The sequence below is a fragment of the Athene noctua genome, chromosome 3 (assembly GCF_965140245.1).
Source record: "Athene noctua chromosome 3, bAthNoc1.hap1.1, whole genome shotgun sequence".
Lineage (NCBI taxonomy): Eukaryota > Metazoa > Chordata > Aves > Strigiformes > Strigidae > Athene > Athene noctua.
The window spans coordinates 18394961-18407100 of record NC_134039.1 but is presented as its reverse complement, the minus strand read 5'-3'; the positions used below and the strand labels follow the sequence as shown (position 1 = coordinate 18407100).

General features: G+C 41.3%; 1 protein-coding gene across 4 annotated transcripts in view; it reads right to left on the bottom strand.

Moving 5' to 3' along the window:
- CACNA1C (calcium voltage-gated channel subunit alpha1 C) overlaps nucleotides 1-12140 on the bottom strand; it is a 491623-nt gene that overhangs the window by 89586 nt on the left and 389897 nt on the right. For 2 of the 4 annotated variants that reach the window (XM_074902149.1, XM_074902150.1), the window contains exons 19-22: nucleotides 7314-7446; nucleotides 5444-5573; nucleotides 1748-1807; nucleotides 1552-1611 (exon numbers count right to left, since the gene is read on the bottom strand). In XM_074902149.1, coding sequence (XP_074758250.1) covers nucleotides 1552-1611; nucleotides 1748-1807; nucleotides 5444-5573; nucleotides 7314-7446 — 383 coding nt within the window. The remainder of the gene's footprint in view (nucleotides 1-1551; nucleotides 1612-1747; nucleotides 1808-5443; nucleotides 5574-7313; nucleotides 7447-12140) is intronic. The other 2 variants (XM_074902152.1, XM_074902151.1) reach the window with 2 other exon arrangements.

The following is a 12140-nucleotide window of genomic DNA, read 5'->3' as shown; positions in this document are numbered from 1 at the left end:
TCTTCTGTTTCTTACCATTTACACTAACTTTGCTGTTGTGCAAAACATTGTGCTCAGTGCAAGACAGCAGAGAAACATGTACTGAGAAACCAAGCAACTTGTGAGGCATGAACTGACATGATAAGAACATAAGATTTTCTTAAACATTTGTAGTCCTCGCACTCCTCTCCCACTTGAACCCAGAGAATATCCAGGGGTGTTGACACAAATCCACTGAAGTTAACAGAAGGACATTGGGAAGGCTCAGGTAATATGCAGCACACTCCCCTGATGAAAGCAGAGCAATAACACCAAGGGGTTAGGTTCTGCTTCCACTGAAGTCATTAGGACTGTTACTGTTTGCTTCAGTGGGGACAGAATTAGTAACTGTAAGTTCAAACAGGTGCCTTGAACTATTGTTTTATTTTTAAATGTTGCTGTTGAAAAGTTTTCCTTTTTTGACAGGCCTTTTTGATCAGCCATTTGGTATGTGCATGTTTGGATTTACTGTGTAAACACAGATGCACAAAAGCATAATACTTGAATCTCTTTGGAGAACATTATAGCTTTGGTGATTTTAAGTCATATCAAAAAGCACATTTCTCTGCAAAAATATGCAGGGGTCACCCTGCTTGCCAGCTTTCAGTATGGATACTGTTATTGGGGTCCTGAGCTACAAGATTTGAGCAACTCTAAATGCCTGCCAGCACTCAGAACTAGCTTGCTGAGGAAAAAAAAAAAAAAAAGCTGCCAAGTGAACCTAGCATTTAGAAAACCAGAACTTTGCTCAATTACTGTTATTTAAATTATTAGTTTACCAGTTTGGGAAAATTAGAGTTAAGAACAAGGCAGCTTACTTTTATTTTCTTCCAAGCTAACTAGTCTCCTGCATGTTTCCCTTGGTACAGATCATGTTCCTGGGAAATGGGAAGCCAGGTTTCAAACAGGCAATGCAGCAATTTTCATTTGCAGCTACAGTCCTTGGTGTTTCAGTGATTTGTACTCTTGGTTACCTCTCCACACCTAAAAGTGATCTTCTGCACTGCACTCCCTGTCTCCTGCTTGACTGTGCAGCCTGTAACCTTACAGAAGTCATCGGCTGCCCTCTGGCTCGGCCTCATGACTTGTGCAGAATGAAGACCTTCTCCTTGCATTGTAGCATATGTAAGATGAGGCGTATGTGCTCAGGGTTCCTTGCACAACAAGGAAGCAAATCCTGGTTTTGAAAGACTGGCCAGGGTAGAGAGAGAAATTTATGGGGTGATGGCCTTTTTCTTGGCCCCTCTTACTTTTCCCAACAGGACTATCCTTTTACTGTGATTCCCCTAAAAAGCATTATTTTGATATAGGCCCTGAATTACAAGTTTGAATATTAAAATTTCACAGAAGACATTTTAAGCAACTATCAAACATTAAGACCAAAAGATAAACAATCCTTCGTGTAGAAATAAAAATGGGGTTAAAAAAAAAGAAGAAAAAGAGAGCAATAGAAAGAAGGGAGGGAGGGAGGGAGGGAGGGAGGGAGGGAGGGAGGGAGGGAGGGAGGGAGGGTTGGTTGCTCAGATTGGTTACCTTAAGAATAATTTCTAATGTAAAGATACTAGTGAAGACATAGTCTGCATTGCCTAGGATCTGAAAAATAAGCACAATCGGGTTAGTGGTACTGAGCGTGACCCAGGAACAAACAGGCATGTGTGTTAGCAATAGATAGTGGCAGAAAACTAGTAAGATTGTGAACAAGTAATGGCAGAGAAGATGGGCACTTTACCTTCAGAGCAATTTCAATGGTGAAAATGACAGTAAAAACTATATCAAAATAAAAGAGAATCTGTAAAAACAAAAGGGAATAGGAGTGGGAAGGGTAGATCAGTGACTGATCACTTCAATGGGAAATCATGGTTCAAAATCAAATACATATGCCTTTTAACAAGGGAACAAAGAAGACTATATAGGAAATGGTTTTATAACGACGTCCTGTTGAATGCAGTGAAGGTCCTGGCAGAGTGTACAAAATCCGCATTACATGAAATCTGAGTCACAATCTAGAGGCAAAACAACTTTTTGGTGGTTGTTGCAGGATTTTTTTTTTTTTTTTAGATCTGATAAGGAACAGATGATTCAAGGGTTTTCCCAAATACACTCCCAAACTGAGACTACAAAGATGCCTGATCTCTCAGTGGAAAACATGAGATTCCTTCTTATTAACTTCCATTCAGGCTTGTTCTGTGACTCTCACAAAGAAGAAAAGCAAACCACAAATTCATGCTCCAGCTATTTTTTCCCTTCTGTCCTGATTTGCCCTGTATTAGCATGAATAACAAAGCCTCTGCCAATTGAACAGAATCCCGGCTCTTGTACTGAAACCATAAATTGGTCGTGTGCTAAACATGCCTAACTTAGATCTTGCATCTTTCTATTGGCATCCTGGATAACAGGCAAGCTGAAACACTCATCATTCCCACGAACTTAGACCTGGTGATGGGGATACTGGTGGCATGCACAGCAGACCATAAAAAGTGGCCCTAGGGTGTCACAGAAGGCAACAGCAAGTCTGGAAGTGTAAAGTGATTTTCAGAGTAACAGCACCAAGGACAGAAACATCTTTCACTGCCAATCAATTGACATCCCACAAATGCAAATGGGAACTTTCCCATTGACTAATGGGATCAGAATTAAACTCTCTTTGTTTCCAATGTATTCCAATATCCCAAGCCATTTCAGTGTTATCCACACTACAAATGGTGAAACTCTAAAGTATCATGCCCTTGGATTACTGTTGTTTACTACAACCAAGTTCTAAACCAGAAGGCCAATATATGGAAGCTGTAGAAAACTGATCATTTGTGAAATTTAAACCTTTACTACTAAAACACTAATAAACATACAGCAGTAAACTGCCTTTTCCCCTCCCACAGGTGTTTATTGTATCTCAGTGCCCGTACTGTAACTCAGATTTATAAGTGGCTACATTCTTACAGCTTGGTATGCCATGGGAAGTGGGGTAGCTACTGCAAATTACAAAGTTATTTTAGATTGCACTACTTAAGCATCATCTGAATCTGGACTAATTTGCGGACACTAAATGTCAAATGAGGGGATGTATCACTTACTATTACTGTGTAACTTGAAATTCCTCAGGTCACTGCTCAATTTTCGACCCCAAGTTGTTCTCACTTCTTCAAGGCTGTCTTGGGCTCTATCAAGTTTTGTAACTTAGAGAATTTTAAAAGGCCCATTTCAAGGATGGGCAGATCTCAATTGCACCCTATATTAATTTACACACATTATAACTGGAAATGTCCCCTTGCCTTTCTGCCTTGTAAGTCCTGACATTTGGTTATTATATCAATAGAATAATTTTATAATCAATGGGCCAGATTCGTGGGTAATCTCAGGCTGCTTTGCATGACTCCACCAACATAAAGCAGCCGTAAACTTGATTAAAGTGAATGATTAAGCTGTACCTGCAGCTGCTTTACATCACCAGAGCACTGCAAAGCAGCTAGAACTTGGCCCCAAAGCAACTAGTAAAGATGTCCCTTACAGATCATGCCTAATGAAAATGATCACTGCTCCACCCATGCAGGCAGTACCATTTATCAGCAGGCATATTTATTAATATCTAAATATGAATTTACTTTAGAATATATTAAAATGAATGAGCACCTTTCCAAGGTGCAAATAGGAGAATATTGTGAGCACACAAAGTCTTAGGACTTGCTTGAGCTTTAAAGGCTGATCAGACTGGGGAGGCACTTCCAAAAACTTGCTGTCTGAGCCCTGTGTTACACAAGAAAGATGCAGCCACTAGCCCGTCCCAGGATAGAAGCAGTGTCCAAGCCTTTCACTAGCCCTTGCTGGGTTCTCTGTTCCTGTCTGCCTGCTGTGGGACAGTTTGTGTCAACAGCAGCACTAGTCTGCATGAATTCTTGTGCACAGGTTAATGCCTAATTATGTTGTCCCAGAGTGAAGGCAGAGGGAGTTAGGTGACTTTCAGCTTGTTTGCTTACTTTCCCTCACAGGCCTCTGTGTGGGAACAGGGCAGGACAAAATCTTACTGTTCTACTGTCAAAGTGGAAAGGCATACCACATTTGCAACCCAAACATCTTGTCAGTGTCCCCTTGTATGAGACATTTTAAACATCTGTACCTGGAAAAATTAAACACAGATTTTCATGCAACATCAATGGCTTCGAATACACAAGACAACACTTGCTCCAAACATTCAGCTCTTTTATCCACGACACTCAGCTTTGACTCCTTTTTTTCTCACTTAAATCTCTGCTACAGATTCTGTGGCAGCTTTCTGTGGCATGTCAGAAGCCCATATGCCAGCTGACATCATGCTGCAGCACTAATACATATTGACATACATTTATCCCTACATGGTGGGCACACTCAGCTGTGCACGAGTGGGTCACTGGTGGTGCAAGTTTGACTGTATTATTTAGTACCCTCCCTCAGGACAAAATCCAAAGCAGCTCTAAAATAAGCTCAGGAATAAACCTCCATTAACACCTTCTCTGCATGCACATAGGTGTTTAAATGCATACTCAGGCCAGGATATTTCAGGGATGTAGAATAGTGAGTATGACATTAAGGTTTTATTATTAAACAACAAAAAATATTGTCCTGCTCTCTAAGCCTAGAAAGCTCTTGCAGCATAAAGGCACCAAAATGCCACTGCAGACAGCAGAGATCAGAAGTCTCACATATGACTGCTGACTTCTGATTTTTGCAGTGACCCCAGATTAATGGAAACAACCACTGGTAAAGTTAAGGGAGCACTGAATGTTTCAAAACACTAACAAGAATGGTCAGAAATGAAGCTGAGAATGTATCTCCATGCTAAATGCCTGTCTCTCCGTCCCCCAGGCTGGTGAGGAGAAGAGCACAGCATATTTTCTGAAGATTATCTCAAATTTAATGATAGCTTTGCAGCTTGTGTTCAAATAGTCTGATTCTAACCTTGATGACACCAATTTCCCCCAGAGTGACTGCATCAAACTCAGCAATGTTACTCCTGATTTACACCAGCGTGAATAAAGTGAAAATCAGGCTCTGGGCTTTTTAGTTCAAAAGAAAGGATATGGCAGGAGAGCAAACATTCCAAAGGGACTCTGAAAAACTCCCCAAATTAGAGTTAGCTGTATCCCAATCAATATTTCTACAGTCCCTTTCTAATGTCTTAATCCCAGGGAACAATAATTTTGCTTCATCTTCCTGTCCTTCCTTCCCCTACACATGCTTCTGAAATGAAGTACAGGCCAAATTCTGCACTGACTCATGTTCCCTGCAAAACTCAATGATTTCACACGCAGCCTACAAAAGGCACAAATCAGGGAAGAGAGTCACTCCCAAAGCCTCTGATGCAGTCTTTTCTGAATCTTTCCTGGCTTCAACTCACGATCTGCTTGTACCACACTTTAAATACACAGTGAGGGAAGGAGGATGGGAAGCATACTTGGTTCCTAAAGGAGAGGTGTCGGACAGGGTCCTCAGCTGCCAGGGAGATGCTGCTGAGCAAGATGAAAAATAGGATCAGGTTGGTGAAAATGTTATCATTAACGATTCGATGGCAGTGGACACGAAACCTGCAAGAGAGAGAGAGGCACAACTTTATCTCCCGGAGAACTGGAGGACATGGGAAACATTCCCCCTTTCTCTTTTGCCAGCAGGACTGGTCCTGGAGGATCGTTCTGCAGAGCAGCTTCCCTCTGCCCCAGTGGCAGGAAGAATGACAGGCCCAGGCATCTGTGCCTAGTCCTGCTGGGGGCTGGGCAGCCTTGGCTCTCCATGTCGTGCACACCAAGTGCTTGACTGCCTGCAGGACCCATGCTTGCTCGGTGCATTTGAATGGAGAACAGTCACGCCCTCCTGACAGGGCCTTTTGTGATTTAGATGTGGTCTGAAACCTGTCAACCCAAAATTATATCCCTTGCTTTCATTCACAGAACCATTCCCCATTCATTAGGGGGAAAGCAGCATAAACAGGCTTCAGGGTGGCCACTGTCTTTCTGAGCTGGGGCTGGAGTGTCACTGAGCAGGAGCTGTGGGGGATTTACCTTGCTAATAGGACACAGACCTGGCCAAACGGATATAGGGCAGACTGGCATTTGGAAAGGGCTTCTGGGCGGACATCGTGCCATGCAGGGCGTCTGCCAGACATTAGCCAAATATGAAGTGCTTGGTGCTCTTAGTGGGAAACTAGTAGGTAAAGAAGTAGCAGTCACCCAGCAGAGAGAAGCATGCTTACTGGAGACCATTACAGCACCTTCCATACATTGGTATCAGGATATGAGGAGTTAAAACTCTTAACAGTCCTATGCGTAATTCTATAGGCGCTTCATTAATCTATTTAGATCTACTTTTGGCTCTTAAGCCTCCAAGCCCCTATTATAGCAATTTTACAGATGATTGTAGAAGTTAATTTACTTCTTCAACAAATGAGAGTGGGTGGGTGGCAAAGCTGGCATTAGAGTCCATGAGTCCCAATCATCATCAGTCCCTCCCTGTTGCACATACCCAAGGAGGAATGACACAAGCCCTGCTGTGAAAAGAGTGGCTCTGAATTCAGCTGTGCTTCTAGCACCCTGCCTTATTCTGGGGCTGTGTTTGGAGATCAAGTCCCCAAGGGAGATGTTGGGATACATGGTACTGCACAGACCACTGGGCAGCTCATTTCTGCACCCTTGGAAAGATATATTCCCCTGTGTCATAGCTCATTCCTCCACTCAGAGTACTGGACTCACCCATCTGTGTTGGAAAGATAGGTGGGACAACATGAAGCCACATTGCAGAAGCCCAAGGGAAGAGTGTAAGAGAAGAATTATTCTCCTCAGCTTCCCTTCAGCGCTATGGACTCTCATCCTCCTCCTCACTCACTTTTCTTCTATGCTTATTCTTGACATGTAGGAATGAGCAGAGACACATGAAATCCCTACTGGGAGTGGATTTTGATCAGTCATTAGGACAGGAAGCTCCTACCTCATGCTTGACTGATTGCATGATGGCTTGCTTACAGTTTGAGTATGTTGGGGAATTCCAGTTACTGACTTGCCTCTAAGTCCCTTATTTCCAAAGCTCTTATGATTTATGTCTTCATTCAGCCTTGAAGGTGCCATGAACTCCCACTGAATATTGTCATGGGGCTTCCTACAGTTGTGCTTTTATGAGGATTTCATGCCAGGACCTTTAAAGTAGAGAGTGGGCAAAGGAGGTCTCTGATATGAACTGCTGGAAGGGAGCTCTGCACCACATGACCTTTGGGACCCAGAATGAAAGGGGTACCTGCTTTTTGCCTCCTTGTTCCAGCTAAGCAGTCTCTTAAATACCTGTTGTTAGGACTGAAGATGAAAAAAGCACTGGCATCAGGCATGGGCACAGCCTTTTCCTTGAGGTGTAGCTCAGACATTGGTCGAGGCCGAGGGCCGACAGGCATCTCAGGTTCTTCTTCATCTTCCTCTGCTGCAAGAAGCATTTTTGTTTTTTAATGCAAAATACAACCCATTCTGGAGTGCAAGGGCATATGTCTCTGTCACAACTGGAGCTAAAAATCTAAGAATCATTGAAATAGGATGATGAAAGCTTGTTCACTTGTTCATTTTCTTTCTCCAAGACAGCATCTGCTGCTCAGTGCTTCCCCTGGCAGACAATGATCTAGTCTCTCTCTAAGGCCATTAATGCTGGTAAACCCATAATCCTCACAGCAGTCTCCACAGATGTTTCACTGTCCCTTTTGCTAAAAAAGCTTCCTTCTAATGACTGACTTGCATCTTTCTTGCTCTAGTCTAAATCCATTATCTATTTTCGTATTTTCCATGGACAAACAAAACGGAGAATTCCTTTCCTCCTGCAGAAGGCTTTTATTTATATACTTCAGGACCATTATTATGCCACTGCAAGGATTTCTGGTTCCTAGGGCAAAACAACAGTCATTCCTGAGGGGCTGTGTTCCCTGGGTTTCTGATCATTCTTGCTACTTTCCTCCAGATTATCTGCAGGATTAACCTGCAGCTGAGGTTTCACTCGTGCAGAGGAGAGCTGGGTTACTTCTTACATCTTATAATACTATCTTCCTGTTTAAATGGCTTTCATGGGCACTTATTTTCATTACACTCTGGCATTAATTTGCCAGCAGTTTCTGATTTGCACAAAGCACAAATTATTATTTCTTAGACTGTCACTCCCCCTCTGCATTTGTGCTGCTGACTATTCCCAAGAGTGGGACTTCGAACTCATCTTTATTGAACTGCATCTTCTTTTCTTCAGACTATTCCTCCAGTTTATCAAGATCTGTTTTTCTCCTCTTTGGAAGACTCTCCATGGAGCCACTGCCACATCTGGGATTGTGTCTGGATGAGAGCATGTATGCCACATAGTGAACATGGAGCATGGACACTTTGATTTACACCAATCAGAAATTCTTAAAATTGTCCCCTTTCATAATTCAGTGGGCGGAAGATTGAAAGGTGAGACAAGCTGAGACTCTTGAAACTGATGCCTCTGGAGCAGATGTCTAGGCACTGTGCAGATCAGCGAGCATACTCAATGAAAAAAATGCAGAAATGGGGGCTAAGTGGTATGTGAAAGAGAACCTTCCACTTTTGAGGACTTGTACCTGCTGAAGTCAGATGCTGTTTTGTAAATGACATGATAGGATTTTATTATTTTAAAGTCCCAATCCTCTCACTTAATCGGCAAAAGAAAATATATTTTAAGAAAGGAGCCTGACAGGTTAGATGCAACTGATTCATCTTCCAGACAATGCAAAGGAGGAAGCTCTAGTTAAAAGGTTTATCTTGAGTCCATAAAGTGAGATAAATTCCAGGAAGAGTCTGTTCCTTTAGGGTCAGGTACTGTACTTGATCGCGTAGTGTACACATCAGAAAGAACAGATGAATCAGCATAGATCCTAATCTGGATGTCAGAGACAACAGAAAAGTGGCCTTTTCAATGCATGCCATTATTACATGCAAATAGGATTCTTTCTTTACACTTCCAGTAGCAAAAGTACAGCTCAAATTCACTTGACTGATTTTTTGCACAAATGTTTGAGCTAGTACACAGTTTGTACTTTTTAAACCGGTCTATTTTTTAACAGCTCATTATTAGGTTGTAATATAGTCTATAATACTCTTTCTACGGGCTTTATTAGTTAAAGAAACATTCTTTCAGAAGTACTTTTATGCATAGTACTTGTAAAATTGGTGTTAATGTTTATATTTACATAATATTACAACACTTTGCACTTGCACCTTTTATCTACAGGTTTCAGAGTGGGCTTACTTGAGTGAGGTAAGCAAATTCTTTTTTTTTTTTTTTAACAGTCCAGAATACTAAGGCCCATGATCACATAGGATATCTGAGACTCTTACTTAAAAAGACTAGTATTCTGAGTCCCTGTTCTGTGTCTTCACTATTAGATCATTCTTTTTCTTTTACTTGGAGGAATCTTAAAAAAACACTATTAAATGGGCATGGAACAACATCTCAAGTAAGTGGACTCAGCAGAAAGGTCAGCCCAATGAAGTCTGTAAGGAACATTGTTCCTCTCCTCTTTTTCTTGTGTCTGCCAGGCAGCAAGAAATTTATTAATTATTCCAGCAACCACATACCATCAGACTGGAAAGCATGTTCAGTTCCTCAGCCATAGAGAAAGAATAATGTCCTAAATATTTTTCATTTAAAGTAGACTCTAGGACACAGAAGAAGGGAAACATGCCCAAATACACAAGGAATAACATGATCGCAGACTCAGCTCAGGCCACTACCTAAGTCACCTATCTGCATATAGAAACAGTACGTTGCACAGTTGCCAGCATTCGCAGAAGCAAAGGTCAACATGGTGTTCACAGATGGGCTGGGCAGAACATCAGCTGTATTCCAACACTTGTTCTTTGTTTTCTATACCTAAGGTATATTCGATTTTAAAAAGTGACCCTTCTAGTCACATTTGCCACAAAATCATATCAAATAATGACTCAGAACTGCCAAGTTCAGATCTAGGTTTGAACTATCCTAAAGTTCAAGGAAATTAAAATCTGGGACTGTCACCTTGAATTATGCTTCATTAGAATGGTGCTGTCCTCTGGTTGTGAAGCCATAAGCACACATAGGCTACAGTGCAGCATCAGTGAGAAATTCAATGATGAAGAATTTTTTTTAGCGTACAAAGATAAGAACTCTTGTGTAAGAACATTGCTTTGCTTCAAGATCCCATGAATAATCCCAAGATTTTACCTCCATTTGACGTTCTGAATTCTTTCTGTTTCTGTACTAGACTGCAAGACTAGCTCCCTGTCTTACTATAATAAACATCTCATCATAATAATCCTAGTGTACACAAATCTCTGGAAGAACTAGTCTCTCCTTCCAACAAAGTGGATAAGTGATCTGATGAGCCGCAAGTACACAGAGTATTCTGGGGGATAAGAGGAACACTGTGTAGCAAATGGAGTCAGAAGAGGTTATTGAGAAAACTAGTTGAGGCAGCAGAAACAAATAGGAGACTGAGTGAGGTAGGTTGAAAGAATAAATGGAGAACAAATGAAGTGACCATTTCAAATTGTTTCTAAACACTGGGTTAGGGTGAAGGATGTTTTCAGAGGATGGAATGGTATACAGGCATGGAAAGGTCACAGGCATTAACGGCTTAAATCATAAACAGAAAATAGGTAGAACAAGCTGATTGCATTTAAGAAGCAATGCTTCACTCAAAGCACAGCTGAAGTAGATCCACATGCAAGCAGCAAGAAAAGGTGTGTTCCCCGATGGGCTGTACATGGCTGTACAGCATCTCCTGTACCACAGTTGGACTAATCTGCAATCAGCAGGATTCTGGACTGGTCAGATGGCCACAAGGGAACTGGACAGGAGTACATGTGGGGATTGAGAAATTCTTGCTTGCTAAAGCCGGGGAAAGCCTTGGAGCCTTGTTCCCCATGACTGACTACACAAGACAGATGTGACATGCCATATCAGCTCTGATTGGGCCTTGGAGTTTCTGAGCTTTATATAGCAAAATGGAATAGATGACTAAGGTAAATCTGATCTAACAAGGGATTTACAAAATTACTGCATCTGAGCCTTATGGTTGACTTCCATGAACTCTGAAAGAAGTGGTCAGGTAATTTTGTGAGCTGTTAGCAATCAACTTCACTCTTCACAAAGAACTGATAAACAATTCAGGGAATAGGCTTATTTAGAAATGGCATCACACAATGACAAATAACCAAGATGCTGTCCATTTGCATTTCTAATAGGAGATGGGAGAATACCTGACCACCCATTCAAATTTTAGATTCTGTTCACAAGTATGCCAAGTCAGGGATTGGCACCCCAGTGCAGGAATTACAAGTGTTTTTACTTAATTTTCTGCACTCCAATCCTATGCACAGCTGCAGATAAAATGACCATAACACAAATTATAGATGCAGTTTTTCTCCTATAGTTCACATGCTGAATTATTTCTAAGCTATCCACAGAATGTAACTAAAACACAACTCTATTATTCTATTATCCGTAGGCTTAAATTTGATATACAGGTGACCGTACCTTCACCTGAAAAAAATGTAACAGTCTGCAAATTCAAGCCAGCTGAGAAACAGAAACAGAACTGTATCAACCTGTTTTAATTTGTGCTTCTGGATAAAGACTCCCACAAATCCCTTAGCAACTGAACATGTGTGTCCACTAAGTGCCTGTGCTTATAGAGGTGTTGGGAAAATTAAAGCCAGAGTGATATGCCCCAGGCAGTGTTAAAACAGTATTGCATGGTGTCAGAACCACACTCTATTCCTGATAGATGGGCTATAAATATGGATGAATAGAAGTATAGCAAATGCAGAGATTTTTATAATGAAAATCAAATACAATCAACAGTTTTCCTTTTTGCTTCTCTGAAACCCCTGTCTATCTATTCAAAATGAACTATTGTGTCTTTCTTTACCCTATAAAATCAACCTATTATCAGACTTTATTAGGAATCATGGAATAGAAGGGAATGTGTTTTATTCCCTGTTACAGACTGTTACACAATCACAGAAATGCAGAAGAGCAGAGCAGGAAAAGGATCATAAAAGGCCCTCTGGTTCATGACTCTGCTAAGTGAGGATCAACTAATTATTATATCTAAACTTTTTCTAGCAGATATTTTTCTG